The 25,299-nt window shown below is 37.9% G+C and overlaps 1 protein-coding gene across 7 annotated transcripts in view; it reads left to right on the top strand.

Annotated features, from left to right (window-relative positions):
- Positions 1–25,299, top strand: part of LOC127852746 (synaptotagmin-7-like) — a 263,942-nt gene that overhangs the window by 101,732 nt on the left and 136,911 nt on the right. For all 7 annotated transcript variants that reach the window (XM_052386708.1, XM_052386710.1, XM_052386709.1 and 4 more), the window contains one exon: positions 19,646–19,862. In XM_052386708.1, the coding sequence (XP_052242668.1) occupies positions 19,648–19,862 (215 nt within the window). In that variant the 5' untranslated portion in view covers positions 19,646–19,647. The remainder of the gene's footprint in view (positions 1–19,645; positions 19,863–25,299) is intronic.

The raw sequence follows: 25,299 nt of genomic DNA, 5'->3' as shown, positions 1-25,299 counted from the left end.
CTTATCTCTGTAAAGGCCACTTAGTCACTGAATAGTCCCTGTTTTAGATTATGTCTGTAAAGGCCTCTAAGTCACTGAATAAGCCCATGTTTAAGCTTATCTTTGTCAAGGCCTCTAAGTTAATGAATAGTCCCTGGTCTAGGCTTATCTCTGTAAAGGCCTCTAAGTAACTGAATAGGCCCTGGTCTAGGATTATCTCTGTAAATGCCTCTAATTCACTGAATAGTCCTTGGTCTAGGCTTATCTCAGTAAAGGCCTCTAAGTCACTGAATAGGTCCTGGTCTAGGCTTATCTCTGTAAAGGCCTCTAAGTCACTGAATAGGCCCTTGTCTAGGCTTATGTCTTTAAAGGCCTCTAAGTCACTGAATAGGCCCTTGTCTAGGCTTATTTCTGTAAATTCTTCTAAGTCACTGAATAGACCCTGGTCTAGTCCTATCTCCGTAAAGGCCTCTTCGTCAGAGAATTAACCCTTGTCTAGGCTTATCTCTGTAATGGCCTTTAAGTCACTGAATAGGCTCTTGTCTAGGCTTTTCTCTGTAAAGGCCTCTAAGTCACTGAATAGGCTCTTGTCTAGGCTTATCTCTGTAAAGGCCTCTAAGTCACTGAATAGGCTCTTGTCTAGGCTTATGTCTGTAAAGGCCTCTAAGTCACTGAATTGGCCCTTGTCTAGGCTTTTTTCTGTAAAAGCCTCAAAGTCACTAAATATGCCCTGGCCTAGTCTTATCCCTGTCAATGCCTCTAAGTCACTGAATAGGCCCTTGTCTCTAGGCTTATCTCTGTAAAGGCCTCTAAGTCACTGAATTGTTCTTGGGTTAGATTATTTCTGTAAAGGTCTCTAAGTCAATGAATAGGCCCTGGTCTAGGCTTATCTCTGTAAAGGGCTTTAGGTCACTAAATAGTCCATGTTTTATATTATGTCTGTAAATGCCTCTAAGTCAGTGAATAGTCCCTGGTCAAGGCTTATCTCTGTAAAGACCTCTAAGTCACTGAATAGGGCCTGGTCTAGGCTTATCTCTGTAAAGACCTCTAAGTCACTGAATTGGCCCTGGTTTAGATTATGCCTGAAAAGGCCTCTTAAGTCACTGAATAGGCCCTTGTCTAGGTTTATCTCTATAAAGGCATCTTAGTCACTGAATAGGCCCTTGCCTAGGCTTTTCTCTGTAAAGGCCTCTAAGTCACTGAATTGACCCTTGTCTAGGCGTATCTCTGTAAAGGCCTCTATGTCACTGAATAGGCCTTTTTATGCCCCCTTTCAAAGAAAAGGGGGTATATAGTTTTCGCACTGTCCGTCAGTCAGTCTGTCAGTCTGTCACACTTCGTGTCCCAGTCAGTCCGTTAAGGCCTCTTAGTCACTGAATAGGGCCTGGTCTAGGCTTATCTCTGTAAAGGCCTCTTAGTCACTGAATAGTCCCTAGTTTAGATTATCTCTGTAAAGGCCTCTTAGTCACTGAATAGGGCCTGGTCTAGGCTTATCTCTGTAAAGGCCTCTTAGTCACTGAATAGTCCCTAGTTTAGATTATGTCTGTAAAGGCCTCTTAGTCACTGAATAGTCCCTTATCTAGGCTTATCTCTGTAAAGGCCTCTAAGTCACTGAATAGGGCCTTGTCTAGGCTTATCTCTGTTAAGGCCTCTAAGTCACTGAATAGGGCCTTGGCTAGGCTTATCTATGTAAAGGCCTCTAAGTCACTGAATAGGGCCTTGTCTAGGCTTATCTATGTAAAGGCCTCTAAGTCACTGAATAGGGCCTTGTCTAGGCTTATCTATGTAAAGACCTCTAAGTCACTGAATAGGGCCTTGTCTAGGCTTATCTCTGTAAAGGCCTCTAAGTCACTGAATAGGGCCTTGTCTAGGCTTATCTATGTAAAGGCCTCTAAGTCACTGAATAGGGCCTTGTATAGGCTTATCTATGTAAAGGCCTCTAAGTCACTGAATAGGGCCTTGTCTAGGCTTATCTTTGTAAAGACCTCTAAGTCACTAAATAGGGCCTTGTCTAGGCTTATCTCTGTAAAGGCCTCTAAGTCACTGAATAGGGCCTTGGCTAAGCTTATCTATGTAAAGGCCTCTAAGTCACTGAATAGGGCCTTGTCTAGGCTTATCTCTGTAAAGACACCTAAGTCACTGAATAGTCCCTAGTTTTGATTATGTCTGTAAAGTCCTCTAGGTCACTGAATAGGGCTTGGTCTAGGCTTATCTCTGTAAAGGCCTCCAAGTCACTGAATAGTCCCTGGTTAAAATTATCTCTGTAAAGGCCTCTAAGTCACTGAATAAGCCCTGGTCTAGGCTTTTCTCAGTAAAAGCCTCCAAGTCACTGAATAGGCCCTTTTCTAGGATTGTATCTGTAAAGTCATCTAAGTCACTGAATAGGCACTGGTCTGGGCTTATCTCTCTAAAGGCCTCTAAGTCACTGAATATGCACTTGTCTAGGCTTATTTCTGTAAAGGCCTCTAAGTCACTGAAAAGGCCCTAGTCTAGTTTATGTCTGGAAATGCCTCTAAAATACAGATAAGACCAAGGTCTAGTCTTATCTCTGTAAAGGCCTCTAAGTCTCTGAGTAGACCCTGACTTAGGCTTATCTCTGTAAAGGCCTCTAAGTCACTGAATAGGTCCTGATCTAGTTTAAGTCTGGAACAGCCTCTAAGTTACTGTATAGCTCCTGGTCTAGTTTATGTCTGGAAAGGCCTCTAAGTTACATAATAGACCAAGGTCTAGTCATATCTTTTTAAAGGCCTCTAAGTCACTGAAGAGACCCCTTGTCTAGGCTTGTCTCTGTAAAGGCCTCTACATCAATGAATATTCCCTGATCTAGGCTTATCTCTGTAAAGGCCTCTAAGTCACTGAATAGGCCCTGGTCTAGGCTTTTCTCAGTAAAGGCATCTTAGTCACTGAATAGGCCCTGGTCTAGGCTTTTCTCAGTAAAGGCATCTTAGTCACTGAATAGGCACTGGTCTGGGTTTATCTCTGTAAAGGCCTCTAAGTCACTGAATAGGCCCTTGCCTAGGCTTTTCTCTGTAAAGGCCTCTCAGTCACTGAATTGACCCTTGTCTAGGCGTATCTCTGTAAAGGCCTTTAAGTCACTGAATAGGCCTTTTTATGCCCCCTTTCGAAGAAAAGGGGGTATATAGTTTTCGCACTGTCCGTCAGTCAGTCTGACAGTCTGTCACACTTTTCGTGTCCCCTCTCTTATTCAAATAGTTTTCATCCGATCTTACAGAAACCTGGTCAGAAGTTGTATCTAGACAATACCTAGGTCAAGTACGAATATGGGTCATGCCGGGTCAAAAACTTGGTCACGGGGTCACTTAGTGCATATCAAGGATTAAGCATGGTGTCTGCTCTCTTATTGAAGCAGTTTTCATCCGATCTTACCCAAACCTGGTGAGAAGTTGTATCAAGAAAATATCTAGGTCAAGTTCGAATATGGGTCATGCTGGGTCAAAAGCTAGGTCACGGGGTCACTTAGTGCATTTCAAGGATTTAGCATGGTGTCTGCTCTCTAATTGAATGTTGAACCCTGTGACCTTTACCTTGAACTTAGGGTCTGCGTTTAGGTTTCGAAATTTGCATTTAGGTTTCAAAAAAAGCTCATAACTTCTATCAATCGTTTAAAGGGGCCATAAGTCATCCTATGGTGACAGCTCTTGTTCTAGGCTTATCTCTGTAAAGGCCTCTTAGTCACTGAATATGCCCTGGTCTAGGCTTATCTCTGTAAAGGCCTCTAAGTCACCGAATAGGCCCTGGTCTAGGCTTATCTTTGTAAAGGCCTCTAAGTCACTGAAAAGTCCCTGGTCTAGGATTATTTCTTTAAAGGCCTCTAAGTCACTGAATAGTCTCTGGTTTAGATTATGTCTGTAAAGGCCTCTTAGTCACGGAATATGCCCTTGTCTAGTCTTATCTCTGTAAAGGCCTCTAAGTCATTGAATAGTCCCTGGTTTTGATTATTATACCCCCACAAATGAAGTTTAGGGGGGTATATAGGAGTGAACTTGTCGGTCGGTCGGTTGGTTGGTCGGTCGGTCTGTCTGTCGGTCCGTTTTAAGTGTCCGGAGAACTAGGTCACGGGGTCACTTAGTGCATTTTAAACATTCAGCATATTGTCCGCTCTCTAATTCAAGTAGCTTTCATCTGATCTTCACCAAACTTGGTCAGAAGTTGTATCTAGATGATCTTAAGGCCAAGTTGGAACATGGGCCTTGCCGGGTTAAAAACTAGGTCACGGGGTCACTTAGTGCGTTTTTAACATTCAGCATGTTGTCCGCTCTCTTATTCAAGTAGTTTTCATCCGATCTTCACCAAACTTGGTCAGAAGTTGTATCTAGATGATCTTAAGGCCAAGTTCGAACATTGGCCTTGCCGAGTCATAACCTAGGTCACGGGGTCACTTAGTACGTTTTACACATTGAGCATGGTGTCCGCTCTCTATTTCAAGTAGTTTAAATCTGATCTTCACCACACTTGGTCAGAAGTTGTAACTAGATGATGTGTAGGTAAAGTTTGAACATGGGCCATGCCGGGTCAAAAACTAGGTCACAGGGTCAATTAGTGTGTTTTAAACCTCACCATGTTGTCCGCTCTCTAATTCAAGTAGTTTTTATCCAATCTTCACCAAAATTGGTCAGAAGTTGTATCTTGATAATGTCTAGGGCAAGTTTGAATATGTGTTATGCTGGGTCAAAAACAAGGTCATGGGGTCACTAAGGGCGTTTTAAACATCACAATGTTGTCCGCTCTCTAATTCAAGTAGTTTTCATCCAATCTTCACCAAACTTGGTCAGAAGTTGTACCTAGATGATGTCTAGGTCAAGTTTGTATATGGGTCATGCCGAGTCAAAAACTAGGTCACGGGGTATCTTGGTGCCTTTTAAACCTCACCATGTTGTCCGCTCTCTAATTCAAGTAGTTTTCATCCAATCCTCACCAAACTTGGTCACAAGTTTTATCTAAATCATCTCAAGAACAAATTTGGACATGGGCCATTTTGGGCCTTAATTTATGTCACGGGGTCACTTAGTGCTTTTTTAACATTCAGCATGGTGTCCGCTCTCTTATTCAAGTAGTTTACATCCGATCTTCACCAAACTTGGTCAGAAGAGTCATGGAGATGATTTTAAGGCCAAGTTAGAACATGGGCCTTTCTGGGTCAAAAACCAGTTCAAGGGGTCACTTTATTGTGTTTTAAAAATTGAGCATGGTGTCCGCTGTTTTTTGTGAAGATGACATGCAAAATATTATGTGTCAATGCGGCATGTTGGGGTTTTTGTCACGTCTGTGACAAAGCTCTAATTTCTGTTAAGTTTTCTAAGTCACTGAATAGGGCCTGGTCTAGGCTTATTTCTGTAAAGGCCTCTAAGTCACTGAATAGTCCCTGGTTTAGATTATGTCTGTTAAGGCCTCTTAGTCACTGAATATACCCTTGTCTAGGCTTATCTCTGTAAAGGCCTGTAAGTCACTGAATATGCCCTGGTGTAGGCTTATCTCTGTAAAGGCCTCTTAGTCACTGAATATACCCTTGTCTATGCTTATCTCTGTAAAGGCCTGTAAGTCACTGAATATGCCCTGGTGTAGGCTTATCTCTGTAAATGCCTCTAAGTCACTGAATAGGCACTGGTCTGGGCTTATCTCTCTAAAGGCCTCTAAGTCACTGAATAGGCACTGGTCTGGGCTTATCTCTCTAAAGGCCTCTAAGTCAGTGAATAGGCACTGGTCTGGGCTTATCTCTCTAAAGGCCTCTAAGTCACTGAATATGCCCTGGTGTAGGCTTATCTCTGTAAAGGCCTCTAAGTCACTGAATAGGCCCTGGTCTAGGCTTATCTCTCTAAAGGCCTCTAAGTCACTGAATATGCACTTGTCTAGGCTTATTTCTGTAAAGGCCTCTAAGTCACTGAATAGGCCCTGGTCTAGTTTATGTCTGGAAAGGCCTCTAAAATACAGATTAGACCAAGGTCTGGTTGTAGGCCATAGAAAATAAATAATTAGATTCTCATCCAAATTTTGTGGAAAATTGGGGTGGGTGGATGGGTTTTATTTTTTGTTTTTTATTTTTCATTTTATGTGTCAGACCTACATATTAGTAATAAATGCTCACAAATTTGTTGGTTCATATGCATAATGCCTATATGTTTGTAATATTATATAGAATAAAAGACATACATTATCAAAATTTGACTATTGTGTTTTATTTTACCCTTTTAATATGTTGAACATATTATGACATTCAATAAAACATGGACTAGACAAAGCATTGACTAGACAAAGTATTAAAGAAAATACAAATCAGTAACAGAACCCTTAACATTATTTTTTCAGTATGACTAGATGTCATTGATTAAAACATGGTATGCATTTGATAGACAGCATTTACTATTTCAAGTTCAGTTTGTATTAATTGGATGAAGATGTTGAGAATGAAGATGATAACATTTAATATGGGAAGTTTCTGGGGTGTCTTCAATACTAAAGTCAATAAAATTTCTTAGACAGCCGACAGTTTGACTAACTGTAACATCGGATGACACCTGTGTCAATTCTAATTTATTTCGGCCGAAGAAGGCACAGACAATTTTCAGGTGGTCAACTTTCAACGGTGGAGCTTGATCATACAAACCACAAATGAACTCGTGGTACAGGTCAGCTAGAGTTTACGTTTCTGCACATTTTGACACGCAGTACCAATCTTTTACGGTTGTAACACCGTTTCTACACCTCAAAATAAGAAACATTTTGTTGTTGTTTTTGCTAGATCACTTAAATTTCAGACGACCCTCGTGTGCCGTTAAAAATCTATACGCGTCTCGGAGACATTGACTTGCCGATTTGCACTTCGCTATTTTCGTACTCATTCAGCTGTTTCATGCTCTGCATTTTGCGGCTAAAATTTTTTTAAGGATTTTTTTTTCAAAATAAAAACTGTTCAGGCGTGACGATTTTTGATGGGCTGGCGGGGATGAGAATCAATGAATTTATTTTCTATGGCCTTATCTCTGTAAAGGCCTCTAAGTCTCTGAATAGACCCTGGTCTAGGCTTATCTCTGTAATGGCCTCTAAGTCACTGAATAGGCACTGGTCTAGGTTTATCTCTGTGAAGGCCTCTAAGTCACTGAATAGGCCCTGGTCTAGGCTTATCTCTGTGAAGTCCTCTAAGTCACTAAATAGGCCCTGGTCTAATTTATGTCTGTAAAAGCCTCTAAGTTACTGTATAGCTCCTGATCTAGTTTATGTCTGGAAAAGCCTCTAAGTTACAGAATAGACCAAGGTATAGTCTTATCTCTGTAAAGGCCTCTAAGTCACTGAATAGACTGCCATGTGAACACAGTTCCATTTCCATTTTATCTTCTGGGCTGCCAGAATGAATGAAACATTAATGTAGTGTGCTTCTTTGGGATCAGATGTGATTATATACAATACCAATTGGTCAAATTCAAGCCTCTTTCTAAATATCAGCAAACCCCTTTTATGAAGTACATTAAAAGATTAGTTCCCTGTAAGCAAATTATCATGTGAAAGCCACAAATCTCATGTCAATGTCCCTGTATTTGAATAGGCAAAGAAAAACATAATTTTGTTTGTCCTTCCAGCACATATATCACATGTGCCCCTGATGTAGCCTGCAATGGACCTCTGCAGAAAATAAACAACAATTCTTGTCAGAAACCTATAAGAAAACATCCATTTTCAATAATGGCAAGATACAATGTGAAAAATTGGCATCAAATTCATATGTGACTGCGTTATCAGTGAATAACCTGAGGGAGGTCTATACAAAGACTTGCATATTTCCATTTGATAGAACTATCAATAGTGCTGCTATTTCCAAGCCATCTTTTATGTATGTTGTCCCTCTGGAGAAAAAACAACACAATTGTTACTGACATTAGGCCATGTCCACTTGAACTTTGAACATGAGAGTCAGTATTTGTTGGACATTTGATTTTGCTTTTTCTCCAAACCAGGAAAATCCATGTGAATTAGCGTCCAACCAATAACATGAGTTTGAAACTGATTATGAGATTTTTTTAGCTCACCTGATTGCTCAGGTGAGCTTTTGTGACCGGTCTTTGTCCGTCTTCCGTCCGTCCGTCCGTTAACATTTGCTCATAAACACTCTTGAGGCCACATTTCTTGTCCCATCTTCACGAAACTTGGTCAGAAGATTTGTCCCAATGATATCTTGATCGAGTTCGAAACTGGGTCATGCTGGGTCAAACACTAGGTCACTAGGTCAAAAAAATGAAAAAGCTTGTAAACACTGTAGAAGTCCCATTTAATGCCCAATCTTCATGTAACTTTGTCTAAATGTCTGTAGTAATGATATGTTGGTTGAGTTCAAAAGCGGTTCTGGTCTGTTGAAAAATATGGCCGCCAGTGGGCGGGGCAGTTTTTCTTATATGACTATAGAGAAACCTTGTAAACACTCTAGAAGTCACAATTTTGGCCCAATCATCATAAAAGTTGATCAAAACATTGGTTTTATTGATATGTCGGACAAATTCGAAAATGGTCCAGATCGGTGAAAAAACATGACCGCCAGTGTGGGTGGGGCATTTTTCTCTATATGTATACAGTGAACACATGTGAAGACTATAGAAGTCACATTTTTTGCCCAATTTTCATAAAATTTGGTCAGAACATTAATTTTGTTTCCTTGATACGAGAGTTGAGTTGGAAAATGGTTCCGGTTAGTTGAATAACATGGTTGCCGGGGAAGGCAGTTTTCTTATATTTGTATAGTTAAAAAAAGCTTGTGAACACTCTAGAAGTCACATTTTTTGCCCAATCATCATGAAACTTGGTGAAAAGATTGGTTTTATATATATCTCAGATGAGTTTGCAAATGGTCCCGATGGGTCAATAAACATGGCTGCCAGGGGGGTGGGGCAGTTTTCCTTATGTGACTATATAGAGAGAAACCTTGTGATTGAACACTATGGAAGTCACATATTTTGCCTAATCATCGTGAAACTTAGTCAATACATTGGTTTTATTGATTTCTTGGACAAGTTGGAAAATAGCTCAGATCGGTGAAACACACTTTTTAGCTCACCTGATTGCTCAGGTGAGGTTTTAGGATTGGTCTTTGTCCGCTGTCCGTCCGTCCACATTTGGTTTGTAAACACTCTAGCATTCACATTTCTTAAGCATTCTTTATCAAAGTTGCTGAAAGATCTCAGTCAAGTTTGATGATAGGTCACAATTTCAAATCTTACAAAAACAAAAACACTCCCTACGCCAGAGTTTTGATTGTACATTTATTTTGGATGACCACTTAAACAACAAAAGAGAAACACAATATTACATTGCATCAACGTTACAAATTTACAAAAAAAGACAGTAACATATAAAAGCAAATACATATTAAATTCAGCTGAATTTGATTAAAGTTGTGCTCCTCATTATCTTTCAGCTGTGTTCTTTATGTGTTGAATATTTCAGTGGTTGGTGTTGTGTTACAGTTCAGTTCTTCACATGCACTAGTTGACTTTATCTTGGCTTATATATATGGGTTTATAGTGTGTGACAAATGAGCTCATCAAAATGTTACAGTTAGTTAATCTTGCTTTACTGTTGAGTTCTCCATGTAATATAGTAAGGTTAATCATGCATTAGGGTTCTTCAGATGAGTTCATTGTCTCTCCACAGCTGAGTTATTGGCACAGTTAATTTCATTTTGTTGCCACCATTAGTTGTGTTGCCATAGTGTATTGTCCCCCGCCAAAGGCCAAGGGATATAACATTGCTGTTATCCGTCCGTTCATCAGTTTGTAAGTCTGTCCGTCCGCCAGAAAGTCAGTTTGTCACACATTTGTTTAGGACTATGCCTCTGAAACCATATAAGATATCAACATGAAACTTCATAGGTGTATATGAATCAATCTGTGAGCCTGACCCTCACCAGTGCATGATGATCTCCCGGGGAGGTTGTCATTTGATCTGAAACATTAGGTATATATTGAACAACAGAACTTTTGTAAGAAATGTAAACGAGTTATTTTATTTTTCACATTTTTTTACAAAGCATAAATAGAATACAATAGTAACATACAAAGTTTGAATCATGAATATGCGTCATGAATATGCATTTAAATTAAAAAAATATTTATGAAGGGATCACATTATTACTTTAACCAAGATTTACAATCGTAAACAGATATGAATAACAAGTCTCTGCCATCAATACTAGGGGATGTTTTGACTAGGGGCCGTGGCGTTTTGACTAGCTTCCTTTAATACATAAGCCGCAGCACATGCTTTCACTTTTATCAAATGACCTTTCTTATAATGTTATCAATGTGCATGTTTCAAAACTTACCCTTCTGTAGACAGCTTTTGTTTCTTCACTGTTACCCCAAATTTCAGTAAATCGGGATTATTTTGAGTTTTTTTAATCTTCTTCGTGTAGTAACGAGCATTCCGCATCGCCATTTTTTTTAAAGTGACGTTGCTAGGCAGAGCTTTTACTATTTACGCCGGTTTCACCAGTTACACAACACTTTAAAATTGATTAAAACAAGCAAACATCAGTAACGCGAGTCGACAATTTTTCGCAAATTCGGAATTAAAAACAAGGTTATGAAACTGTTCCGAAATGGCCGTTTTTGACAGTTTTGAGCACGAAAAGTCCACGGCCAACCGCAAAGAAGGAAAAAAAGCCCTGATTGTAGTGTGCCCTGTGTTAAAGATTGTAGTGTGTCCTGTGTTAAAGATTGTAGCGTGCCCTGTGTTAAAGATTGTCGTGTGCCCTGTGTTAAAGATTGTAGTGTGCCCTGTGTTAAAGATTGTCGTGTGCCCTGTGTTAAAGATTGTAGTGTACCCTGTGTTAAAGATTGTAGTGTGCCCTGTGTTAAAGATTGTCGTGTGCCCTGTGTTAAAAATTGTAGTTTGCCCTGTGTTAAAGATTGTAGTGTGCCCTGTGTTAAAGATTGTAGTGTGCCCTGTGTTAAAGATTGTAGTGTGTCCTGTGTTAAAGATTGTAGTGTGTCCTGTGTTAAAGATTGTAGTGTGCCCTGTGTTAAAGATTGTAGTGTGCCCTGTGTTAAAGATTGTAGTGTGCCCTGTGTTAAAGATTGTAGTGTGCCCTGTGTTAAAGATTGTAGTGTGTCATGTGTTAAAGATTGTAGTGTGTCCTGTGTTAAAGATTGTAGTGTGCCCTGTGTTAAAGATTGTAGTGTGCCCTGTGTTAAAGATTGTAGTGTGTCCTGTGTTAAAGATTGTAGTGTGCCCTGTGTTAAAGATTGTAGTGTGTCCTGTGTTAAAGATTGTAGTGTGCCCTGTGTTAAAGATTGTAGTGTGCCCTGTGTTAAAGATTGTAGTGTGCCCTGTGTTAAAGATTGTAGTGTGCCCTATGTTAAAAATTGAAGTGTCAGTGGGGTGTGTTGCATATTTTAGAGTGGACTGTGTTACAGAAGATGTTCATCCCCTATTCTACAGATTTGAAATACAGTACAGCGTTACAGATGTAATATATATATCGTTGCTGTGGTTCTCAAACCTCGTAGCTCCAAAATTTTCAAAATATTTTTTTCGTCTTTTCTGAATATATTAAGTCTGGCGCGTGTTTTGTGCTATATCTCGTAGCTCTACGCCAATCAGAGCCCTTGAAAAAGCCACGTGACGAAATGTTGTAGAATGATTGTTGGCTTTTTTCCCGGCGAAAAGTCGTAGTGACGCCATTTCACCTATAAGTATGTTGTTTCGTTTGGACAAATTTGACAAAAAAGTTTTTATAATTTTTAGCATAGGTGCGTTTACGCACCTATGCTTATGGTATATACCACATTTCAAAAATCCACATCCATCGGTTGCCCTTTATGAAGCCTTACCTGATCAAAAATCAGACGAAATATCTATTTGATTTAGTATATGGTCATTCTTACAATTTTTTTTGGAAACGTTTTTCTAACGTTTTCTTCCAAGAATATTGCTGACACCGTTTTTAGTGAATTTTTCTAAGACCGTTTTATGTAAAAAAATCTTCTTATAACCTAAAACAAATTTCGTTCGTAAAACAATTCTATCTGCACTATAAATCTAAATCTCCTACGCAGTGGTCTCCCTTATACTAGAAGTTACTGACCGGGCGAAGCAAGGGAAGTAACTGCTGTGAGGAGTTTCTATAAAAATCTGCATTCAGAAATCTGTATTCAGAACTCAATCTGTTGTGCACGTCTGCATCTAACGCTTACCACAAGTTTTACGACAAATTCTTGACGCAGACGAATAGGGTAGCGTCTATTTTCATTTGTGAAAAGAATAGAGAAAAGAATCGATACAGATCTGTCCGTGCTTAAATTTTGAAAGGCTTGGGTAATTATTTTTCATAAGCGTTTCAAACACTGATGTAAATGGAAAGATTATCTATTTAAATAGTCGGTAATTGTTTGAAATTATTGATTTGAGAAATTCGCGGATGGCGATATCGAACTACATTATACCACGTGACGCCATTCTTCCCTGTATCTTGCACCTATGCTTTTAACGCCATCGGCGCTCTCGTTTTTATTTGCAACTACGAGGTTTCCTATCAGGACGAATTGTCGTACCTTATAAAAATGACAAAACTGTGGTGACAAAATATCATAGCTACCATGTCTGACTGTCAGTATGACTTATCAGTATGACTTACGCGTCTACGGCTTATACCATATTTTGCAGCTTCATTTGTTTGGTATTTTTGCAGAATTTCAATTTCTAAAACATCGTTATAAAAAAATGAGACGTTTTTTTCTCTCTCCTGAAAAGTTGGCATTTTGTAGCTAAGAGGTTTGAGAACGACAGCGACGATATGTTCATGTGGTAGAGTTTAAGTGTGCCCTGTACTGTATATTTTCTTGTAATAGGTCTGTTTATGTAAGACGCATTTCCAAATTTTTTACATTTTTTAAATTTTGTCCAAATATACGACACATCGGTGTATACAAGGAAAATAAACCATCATAAAATATTCCCAAGCATGCAATCGAAAATGTAAATCCATGAAATGGTGAATTATCTTTTATGTTTGATTTTACATCGAAGATGCCTTGTCAGGTGATTTCTGCCGTTTGTGATATCATAACGTCCATTGCTTTATTTATTTTCTCCAATACATTTACAAGAATTTATTGATTTAAAAATAATGACATTCAAAACAATGTATTACCAGTACTTATGGACCAAATAGTCAAAGTTGAATTTAAACATGTTAATCCCATTTGTCAAAACACTGCAGTCAAACAATATGTCAGTAGACATGCTTAGTGTGTTTTCATGACGCTCAACACTAAATCCAGTTTTTATGTCCCCGAAGGAGGACATATAGTGATCGGACCGTCCGTCTGTCTGTCTTTCCGTCTCACTTTGCGTTTAGGTTTAGAAAAATGCTCATAACTTCTATGTCGCTTTATATGTAACCTTTATTTTTGGTATGCATGTGTATATGGACAAGTCCTTTCCATACACATATAAATTTTGACCCCTTTGACCTTGACTTTGAACTTAGGGTCCGTGTTTAGGTTTCTAAATCTGCGTTTAGGTTTCGAAAAATGCTCATTACTTCTATGTTGCTTCAGATGTACCCTTCATATTTGGTATGCATGTGTATATGGACAAGGCCTTTCCATACGCACACAAATTCTGACCCCTTTAACCTTGACTTTGAACTTAGGGTCCGCGTTTAGGTTTCTAAATCTGCGTTTAGATTTTGAAAAACGCGCATAACTTCTATCAAAGCGTTTTTCGGGGGCATATGTCATCCTATGGAGATAGCTCTTGTTTTTCATGTTCTCTCAGTATACAGTTCAATAACTGTATCAATCACTCAACTAAACAACTGTAACGATAAAGATACAGCGTGTTGATTTGAAATTAATTTACAGGAAATGTCAATTCCAAATTATTCACGATAATTTTGCGTAAAAAACTACAACAAAACTTTAAACCCAAACCAAAAGAACTCAATGTTCACTGCGCTACAAAGTTTTATTAAAACAAAACAAGACACACACGCTTTCCATGAGTACACTGTAGGGGCCGATACGTGTGGAAGATAATTAATGCCATAAAACCGCAATAAACCTCAGAAATTGTCGATTGATGGTGGCACTGGATTATTCATGCATAACTGATTAACAACTGGTCGCATCTTCAGGGGCCATAATAGAATAGAAAATTTAACAAAAATGGTTTAATCAAAAGTCACAAAGTTAAATCGGTCTTCCTCAACTGATTGATTTCTGTGTTAAATACAATTCTTAAATGACAACAACCAATTAAGGTAGCGCACCCCTAATGATTTCCTGTGATTTATTTTACGATCATTGCCGATCTTCAATGATCGGTTATTTCCGAGAGATGCATTTTATTTTTTTCAAACTTCGAATCTTGATATATGTTTACGTAATTCCTTTAGAATACATTATTTTCACAATAAATATTGACTTTGATCAAAATATCATCTGAAAAAATACGAATTCTCGATCGACGAGCCTTTTTACCTGTTTACTTATGGATATGTAATTTAAGCTAGCACAAATGTGTAGTTTTCGTGGCCGAGTGGTTAAGGCGATGGACTGCAAATCTTTTGGGATCTCGTGCGCAGGTTCGAATCCTGCCGACATCGCATACTTTTTGCGACGCGTTTTATTTATTTTCTAACGTTATTTGATTTAATATAGCATATATGCTATGTTTATTGTTAAATATGTTGAAATTTTTATGCACATCCTTCAATTTTTACAATTAAAACAACATTATGGCTAAATTGGGTGATTTACTGCTGAAAATACGAATGATGCATGTTGTCTTTTTATTTTTATTTCAAAAAGTAAACGGTAAATCTGTTTATTTCTTGGTATTTTTGCTGTATATAGTGTTTCTATAAAAACTACGTTTAAAATATAACTTAAATGATACTATTTTGAATTTTATGACACTTTGTTTTAAACTGACTCAATTTTTACTTGGCTGAAATAACTCTGTAAAAGAATACTTATTTCATCTTGTTTAAACTTTACTGCATCTGTAAACACCAACTGCACGCCCATATTTGGAAATTTGAATGAATTATGGAACTTTTATATACCCCATGGGTGAAAATAAACTGGACAAAAGCCGAGCGTGGGGGTGGTTTTGAAAAATTCGGTATATTTTTTTAAAAAGCATGGAAAGCCTACCTACAAATTTGCATGTAGTTCAGTGAAATGAAGCTGATTAAGAATATAATTAATTATTATATAATTGGATATGTGCCCATTAGAGGTGCGCTACCTTAAATTACGGGCAATGATCGTCACCAGACATTCCCAAAAGTGTCGGACCGTCGGACCTGACCGACGTTTTAAAGACAGGTCAGATTGAAAATGCCATGTTGCTGGTCCGTGAAATCATTCAAGAGGAAAAGTTGATTTATTTTTTAGAATTCGTTCAAGTGTGTGATCATTTGAGAACGAATATTATTATAGCTTCCTAGGCATTCCAAAAATTTGCGCTTGGTACCAATTTCGTCCAGTCTTTTATTTAACGATTTCTAATTGGTTAGCGGCTGGCAAAAAAATGAACAGTAACTGACAAAACCTCTTCATTACTTTCCGAAAATCTTACGATTTTACGAAATGTTGCAAATGTCGACCATCTTGAAATTTAAAGTGATCGATTTTTAGTAATGATAAGCACTGCAGTAGCATATTGTAAAGCAATATGTTAACCAAATTATATATTGATTACATATTTGCTAGGAACTACTGGTTACTTGTTTTCATTTTCTACATTCAAACAATATGTATAGAGCACATTTTATTTCATGTGCAAAACATCTACATGTTTTCGGACTGTCATATTCGGATACAGTATGATTCGTCAACATTAATTTATTTTTGACGTTCTTTATAACATTTTTAGCGAGGCTGTTTTCGGTGAAAAACCGAGCTATTGTCATATCCAGCTCGTCATCCGCCGTCTGCCGTGGGCGTCGTGCTTAAACCTTAACATTGGCCATAACTTTTTAAATATTGAAGATAGCACCTTGATATTTGGCATGCATGTGTATCTAATGGAGCTGCACATTTTGAGTAGTAAAATTTCAAGGTGAACATCATCCTTTAAGGTCTAGGGTCGAAAAAACAAAGTCAAGGGAAATAATAAGCTTTAAATATACATAGTTATCTGACCTGTCCACATATATATTTTTGTTAAATAAATCAAAACGGCACAGTAGGCGGCATTGTGTTTCTTACAAACACATTGTGGTAAAAGGTCAAGGTCAAGGTCATCCTTTACAGTCTATGGTAAAAAATACAGATTTAAGGGAAGTAATAAGCTTTAAAAAGGGAGAAAATTATTCATTATTGAACATAGCCACTTTATATATTTAGCATGCATGTGTATCTCATGGAGCTGCACATTTTGAGTGGTGAATCTACAGTCACAGTAGTGGCTTTTAATCATTTGCTATACTACTCAAAATTTGCTAAGGATCACTTTTTATAGTATGTGTAATTTGAAGTTTTTATTATTAAAACAAAACGGCTTGTGTTTTCTAATATATGAGTGCGTACTCTACATAACCAATAACATGTATTATTGATTTTGTTTACACAGACTTGCTAATTTGCTCATGAAAAGCAATACCCACGGAAAATCCATGACATTTGGCCTTGCACTTGACAAACACATTGTAAACATGCTTCAAATCTACATTTGTAGCTCAATCATTCATATTGAAAGTTGTTTGAAATGGCTAACTATTGCGTAAGAAGACGTCTTACCTTAGAAGTAATGAATAGGGGGGTTGGGATGCTGGAAGAAGGAGCGTCACAACGTCACATGGCACGTCAGCTTGGCGTTTCACAGAGCGTTGTAGCCAGGATGTGGAGCTGTTACCAAATGATGTTATCCCCAGATACAGGGGAAGTCGTCAGAGGGCTACTACGCAAGCACAAGACAGTTTTATCATGGTACAAGCCTGACGTCATCGCTTTATGAACGCCACAGCCCTTCAAAATGACTTGCAGAATGCATCAGGGGTTCGGGTTTCAACTCAAACCATTCGAAACAGACTGCATAGTGTTGGCATGAAGGCTAGACGACCTGCCATTCGTATTTCATTGATGCTCAACCACATCCAGGCACGTCTCCAATGGGCACAAGATCACATAACCTGGTCTTTAAATGACTGGATACCAGTACTCTTCACAGACGAGTCTAGATTCTGTGAAGACTTTACAGATAGACGTGCCGGGGTGTGGAGAATAACCAATGAGTGATTCGCACCAGTATGCATCGCAGACCATGATCGTTATGGTGAGGGCTCAGTATTGGTTTGGACTGGGATCAGCATGCAGGGGAAGACCGATCTGCATATCATTGATAACAGCACTATGACAGCTCAGAGATACGTCAGAGAGGTCTTGGATGTATACGTCCATCCATATGCTGGTGCAATAGGCCCAGATTTCATTTTAATGGACGATAATGCCAGACCTCACAAAGCCATGGTGACCAATGAGTACCTCCAAGCTGAAACAATCGTCAGGATGGAGTGGCCTGCGAGGTCTCCGGACCTCAATCCCATAGAGCATGTCTGGGGCATGCTTCATGTTGCAATATCTGTACGCCCTGTCAAGCCTATCACAATCCAGGACCTACGCCAAGCCCTCCTAGAGGAATGGGTTTCAAGCCCACAAGACAGCATGAGAAGGCGATGCCAATCAGTAATCAATGCCAATTGCAACCATACACGATATTCAAAAGATCCTTTCACTGTTTGAAGACTTTTACAATAATTTCAATTCTGACACACATGCACAAAAACATTCAAAAGTCATCCCTAGCTAGATTCAGCCAGCGTCACGCATCAATGATACATCAATACATAAAAATAAAATCAAAAACACAAATTCTAATATCAAAACCTGCAAAATAACAAATTAAAATGAACGTAATCCAAAATAATCCAAAATGGATAATTATGCGAAACAAAATAAAAAGTGATCCTTAGCAAATTTTGAGTAGTATACTATTAATAGAGACTTTTTACAATTATTTTCAAGGGAAGTAATTTATATAATTATAAATCTCATATTATACATTTCCTTACCAAGAATTGAAGTTCTTTTCACAGTTACTGTACAGATTTATTATTTTGATTATTTATAACCCAAATGATTGATTTTTCAAAGTTTTTTTTAAATGATATAATTATAATTTCTTTGAATGCTCGTTACATAACTGTGGACTTATGTCCATAGATACATGATCAACTCTTTTAAACCACAGGCATTGGTTGTCAGTGATGTCTGACATGGTCATAATTGACTGTGAGACCCTCCCCCCCCCCCCCCCCCAGTTGGATTGGACAAAATTCAAGGGAAGTAATAACCTTTAAAGGGAGATGATTTCTATACCTGCCAAATGATAAATATAAATTTTATTTCAATGCGGCGCAGTAGGGGGCATTGTGTTTCTGACAAACACATCTCTTGTTGGGTCACTAGGTAAAAAAAAAATCTGACAAGCTTTCGCAGCCAAGCGTGGCACCCGTCATGCAGTGCTTTTGTTATAGAATGACGATACACATGTGGTGATACGGATGGTATGGTTTATAATATTTCGCATTGTACTGACCAGAAATTGCAACTAGAAATACTACAAAAAAAGTACAATAGGCCTTTATCCCTGTTGGGGTCCTGCGGTCCCTGCAGACCCTTAGCTTAATTTTCCGGATTTCAAATTTGGGTCAATTGACACCCCTTGAAATAACAAAACAAATATGTAACCATATACAACTTATCGACTTAGGAAAACAACCAACACTAAGTATTAATAGAGCACGTTGTTGCCGAACGAGGTAGTGCACTTAACTTTGCAAATATATAAATACGATATATATGTTTGTACATTGATGTTTTGGTCCTATGAATCCCAGTCCGGCCCGGCAAGTTATCTAAGACTACCGGACAGGATGTCCTGTGGAATCAAAATACTTTTGGGAATGTCTGCGTCACTCGCTCATTTGTGAAATTTTGACATTACAAATTCTGATTGTCTGTGTTTCTTTTCTTTTTATTCAAAATTAAGATGCTTTGCACAATAAGGGGCAGGTAACTTTTGTCTGGTGAAAAGTCGCGTCTTTAAAAATACCGTACTACAGATTGGAGTTGGTTCTGTGTACGTGTACAGATTTGAGAGAGAATTGTGTTTACGATTTGAGAGTGGCTTTTGCTAACAATTTTACATTTACCTGTGTAACAGATTTTAAAGTGTCCTCTATTGTAGATCTTAGTTCATGTGTTGCAGATGTTAAGTTTTCCTATTTTATTAGTTTAATTGTTTAATATTGGCACAAATGTTAGAGGTCTTGAGTTACAGATGTACAATTTACCTGTGTCACAGATTTTAGTGAGACTTTTGTTACAGATCCGAGTATGACCTGTCTTGCAGAGTTTTAAGTGTTCTCTGTTACAGACTGAAGATTTGCCTCAGTAATAGATTTGAAAGTCACCTGGGATGCATTGGAATGTCCTTGTGTAACACTTTGTTTGTAGAGATTTTTCGTATGGTACAGATTTTTTAAATGCAGATTTAAATGTCCTGTTTTACACATTGAAGAGTGTTACAGATCTGAGTGTCCCATAGTACAAATTTGAGATTGCCTCATGACACAAATACTGTGTTTCAGGTATGGTACATGCTGACTGGCTGCTGCTCGTGACTGTGTGTGTGACCTCAGTGGTAGTGACAGTTGTGACCATGCTGCTGTGTGCTTGGTGTTGCAAATGCTGCCCCAGACAGAGGAAGCTGGCAGAGGAAGAGGCGATGAATCGTTCTGCCAGTTCCCAGGAGGACACCAGCATACTGGGAGGCAATGCTCCACTCACTGGCAAGGCTACTATCAAGTAAGCCACATTGGCAGCTGAAATTTATGGCATGTCTAATATATCTCTTATGGATTTATCTGGTGGTTTGTGCCAGACTTAAATTTGAAGTATATAGGTTATGCCCCTTACCCCCTACCATCGAAGATGGCAGGTGATGTCGGTTTGCTTATGATGGTCTCTGTATGTAAACCACATTCGTTTTTGTCCAACTGTTTTCATTAATTTTTCACCAAAATTCATGTTAATATTTGTGGGTATTTAAGTCACAGTCAATCTTTATTATCCCAGCCGAAAAAAAATCCTGTCCGTCCGTCCGTCCGAAACTTTGTGCAGAGCATAACTCCAATTCAACTCTATTCAATGGATTTACTTTAAACTTAGAATATAAACAGATGGCAACTAGGAGAAATACAGTGACCAAGAACCGCAACTCTATCTACCTTAGTTTTAAGCTCACCTGTCACGAAGTGACATGGTGAACTTATGTGACCGTGTGATGTCCGGCGTCCGTTGTGTGTGCGTGCCTGTGTGCGTGCGTGCGTCAACAATTTGTTTGAGTAGACAGTAGAGGTCAAAGTTTTCATCCAATCTTTATGAAATTTGGTCAGAATGTTTATTTTGATGAAATCTGGGTTTGGATTGTATTTGTGCCATCTGGGGTTAAAAACTAGGTCACTAGGTCAAAAACTAGGTCAAATTATAGAAAAACCTTGTGTAGACAATAGAGGTCACAGTTTTCATCCAATCTTTATGAAATTTGGTCAGAATGTTTATCTTGATGAAATCTGGGTTGGGATTGTATTTGGGTCATCTGGGGTCAAAAACAAGGTCACTAGGTCAAAAACTAGGTCAAATAATAGAAAAACCTTGTGTAGACAGTAGAGGTCACAGTTTTCATCCAATCTTTATGAAATTTGGTCAGAATGTTTATCTTGATGAAATCTGGGTTAGGGTTGTATTCGGGTCATCTGGGGTCAAAAACTAGGTAACTAGGTGAAAAACTAGGTCAAATGATAGAAAACCTTGTGTAGACAATAGATGTCGCAGTTTTCATGCAATCTTTATTAAATTTGGTCAGAATGTTTATCTTGATAAAAGCTGGGTTGGGATTGTATTTGGGTCATCTGAGGTCAAAAACTAGGTCACTAGGTCAAATAATAGAAAAACCGTCATTAATTTGTTTGTGTAAACAGTAGAGGTCACAGTTTTCATCCAATCTTTATTTAATTTGGTCAGAATGTTTATCTTGATGAAATCTGGGTTTTGATTGTATTTGGGTCGTCTGGGGTAAAAAACTAGGTCACTAGGTCAAAAACTAGGTGAAATGATAGAAAAACCTTGTGAAGACACTTTAATGCATCGCATTCCAACCCGCAAGGTATCAGGGTCAGTTCGTGGCCCATAAAAACAATCGTTATATAATATAGACGCTATCTAGTGAACTAGGTGAACTTGAATTTTCTTTAGACCAGAAATATGTTAAATGAAGATATTCAGCGATATAATTATGGCATGTCAATAATAGACTCTTAATGTGTTTTCAACAATACCACAATAAATATTATTTTTGATTTATTTAACAAGAATTATTCCACCATATTGACTAATGTATTAGACATGAGGGCGATGATTCTCGATACTGTGAATAATCGAATCAAATAGCAATGCCCGACAACCACTAAAACAGGTTTGTTCGAAGAACGCGCATATAAATATTTAAAATATGTGCGGATATTTCGCGAGTGGCCGGTTGACTCATATGTTTTAATTTCACTTCCATTCTTCTTTTGGTTTTCTGTTTTGTATCTATAGGTTTATGACCAGCAATATGTAATAATGTAAAATAAGCTGCTAAGCAGCTAAGAAAAGACATTCGCTATCTTTGATCTCATTCATTGAACTCTTTACCTTTCACCAACTCCTACCACAATCAACGCTGTATATATTTTGTAAAAGATATTTCTTGTTTCAATTTTGCCAATTTACCAACACGTGAAAAGGTCTATTTAAGGTTGATGTTCAACATCTTTGTGTCACTGTAAGTGTTATCTGCTAAAGGTTTTTCATTTAATTTTCAAACATTTGTTCAGAACCATTGTGTGAGGTCACTGTTCAAGTAGTATAACTGCGACATGCTATCATGCTAATTAGAATTATGCCTTTACCCTCAAGTTGAGGAAAAACCTGCCATCGTTTGGCCAATATTGTTGGTGATGTCCATGCAAGGAGTTCCAAATAAAAACTGTTTGCAGATAATTGGTATGTATATCCAGGAAGCTGTGTCATAGACAACTTGTTATGCAACAGAGCTGCCTGGATATTGTATGTGCATATTTATATAGATTTATTCTTTGTTGTCCTTTGCCGACATGCTGACATGCCAACTAATTGTTGCTCTGGTTTTGTTGCAATAGTGTCGAACAAATTTTCATTTTCTTGAACTTGCTTTGCTGTCTGTAATATTTAAAAGGAACTTAGGCCAAATCGGTTTTAAAAATGTGCATGTTCGTCAATGAAAATTGATTGTTTTCATTTGAAGATGGTAACATTGATCTTATGGAGTCCCTCTGTGTTCATCCCATAATGATGCCGTTTGTAATATGGTCACCCATTTATATTGCTGACAATCCCCCATACATTGGATACCAATCAGTCAAAGTCAGGACCTCATCTGTTCATCCCATTCATTTTCATCATGACATGCCAATGAGGTTGAGGTAAATACATATCTGGGGGATTATCAAGATGCAAAATATTCAAGAATGTTACAGTCTCTTACAGTCGATTACAGTCTCTTACAGTCGAATTTCTGAATTACATTACCATTAGAGTTCATACAATTTCAGTTAATGTGTGTATAATTAATTGTTGCTTTAAATCCTCAGAGTTATAATGGGCACAAAACTCATTACATAAACAGTCCTGTTCTTTGCCAAGTTTGAGATCCAATCATGTATGGAACATGCAATTAGATATCCACAAATGACACAATACAAAACATATCAACAACATTTTCATGTTCAATGCAAAGGGTGAGCTTTTTGGATTGCTCTTTGTCTATCCAGCCATGCCTTGATTTATCTAGAGTTATTTTACAAAAATACTTTAAAGTCCGACAGCTTTTATATTTGGTAGTTGTCATAAGAGAATGGTACACTACCAACTTTTTATATTTATGCCCCTTGGGTCAAAGCTTACCATGCCCCAGGTATTACTTATTTTCCTTATATGCATTTCAGGGCCAAAAAAACACAATCAATAAAACTGAGGTTTGGTTTTTGGTATGTAAGATGGCATGGTTGTCCCTGATCAAGTTTGTTGGAATCATGCCCTATGGGCAAATTTGCCCCATCCTGGGCATTACTTGTTTTCCTTATATTTATAAAGTGAACGCCAATCTCCTTAAAGCCAAGAGGTTTGGTATTTTTGGTATATATCATCGTATGGTGGTCCTCTACCAAGTTTGTTAAAATCATACCCCTTTGGTCAAAAATGACCATATACTATAGTTACTTGTTTTCCTTCCACTGCAAAGTGCGTTCAAATCATGTCCAAGGGTCTAAACCAATAAAATAACAATAAATCTTGATTTTACATCTATCAATACAAAAGTTATATAACATTATCAATATACATAATGAAAACAATCTCATTGGGAACAATTGAATGACTCTTTATGATCAGTTTTAGTTTGTCATAAATAGACAATTCTACATGCCTTTGCTTAGAAGGAGAATTCGAAGCTTACTAACATAATAGCTGAAAAAAATCTGTACAAATATTTTCGAAATCCGTTTTCATACCATCTTATTGCCATTAGCAATTTAAATAATCAATGTGTAATAAAATATTATTTGGGTGATTAAGATTTAACACAATTTTTTACACCCCAAAAACACCCCTTGATAAGTGTATGCTTGTTATCAGTAAATATGGTCAATATAAGCACTTCTATTGATGGGTTAACAGCAAAAGCATTAACAGTCTCTTAAAATTTATATGCTATTTGTTTTGTTTGCAAAATTATTGCGCATGTTCATTTATTGCGCACGTCTTTAATCCCCAGTTCACTAGTTTTCGACACTGTGACTAAGGTGAATTGAACGGTTTTAGAGGGCTACATTTGCGTTTGATATTATGTCTGACCGGTATATAGCAATGAGGGTATACCGGTTGTGAGGTGATTTTTATGCCCCCAAAGGAGGGCATATAGTGATCGGACCGTCCGTCCATCCGTCTGTTTGTCTTTCCGTCACACTTTGCATTTAGGTTTAGCATATTGGTTTCGAAAAATGCTCATGTCTTCTAATAATAATTTTCCCTTCACATAGCAACTTGATATTTGGCATGCATGTGTATCTCATGGAGCTGCACATTTTGAGTGGTGAAAGGTCAAGGTCATCCTTAAAGGTCAAAGGTAGAAAAACATGTATCAAAGCGGCGCAGTAGGGGGCATTGTGTTTCTGACAAACACACGCCGGGTATGCGGATACTTTGATAACAGATGGCACTTCGATACCAGATAACAACAAAAGCCACGCACGAGAGTTGAGTTCTTCAGCTTTTTTAGCTCACCTGAGCAAAAGCTCGAGGTGAGCTATTGTGATCACTCAGCGTCCGGCGTCCGTCCGTCCGTCCGTCCGTCTGTAAACAATTTGTAAACATCTTCTTCTACTAAACCATTGAGCCAATTTCAACTAAATTTCATGTGGAGCATCCCTAGGTCATGGGACAAAAGAATTGTTAAAAAAAATTTGATCACATAACCAAGATGGCCGCCATGACCATATATGGTAAAAACCTTAAAAAATCTTCTTGTCAGAAACCGCTCATCAGATTTTAAAAAAATTTCCACATGGATGACCTTTGAGGGCTCCCCTGAAAAAGTTGTTCAAAGAAATTTGATTCGTCAAAAAACATGGCCGCAGGAGCTCGTTGAACTTTGCATGTTTATTCGTTTTTGCCTATTTTGTGAAAACTTTCAAAAATCTTCCACATTTTTTGTCCGATCCTTTCCAAATTTGCACAGTGTCTTTATATCAATGAGGACACGAACCCTACAAAAAATGAGCATTATTGGTCCATGAAGTACAGAATTACCTCCCCTTGAATTGAGAAAATGGTGTTTATGCAATAAAGTCCAAATTTTTCATCCAATTCTTTCCAAACTTGTAAGGATTTAGCATGGTTCAAACAAGGGAAACAACTACAGTTTATGCATGTTCTTTTTATTACAGATTTGCCTCCCTTTAATTCATTCAAAATCTCATTTTACAGCAGAGATTCCAAATCTGACCTGTAAATGAGCCCCATATTTACTGCTGGTGCTATGTTACCTTTTCCCATTTGATCATTCTTAAGTATTGGTCTTGTAATGCTGCTACTGCTACTGCTACTGCTACTACTACTACTACTACTACTACTACTACTACTACTACTACTACTACTACTTCTA

The sequence above is a fragment of the Dreissena polymorpha genome, chromosome 12, assembly GCF_020536995.1.
Source record: "Dreissena polymorpha isolate Duluth1 chromosome 12, UMN_Dpol_1.0, whole genome shotgun sequence".
NCBI classification, from domain to species: Eukaryota; Metazoa; Mollusca; class Bivalvia; order Myida; family Dreissenidae; genus Dreissena; species Dreissena polymorpha.
The sequence above is the reverse complement of the archived record's forward strand: the minus strand, read 5'-3'. Positions and strand labels throughout refer to the sequence as shown.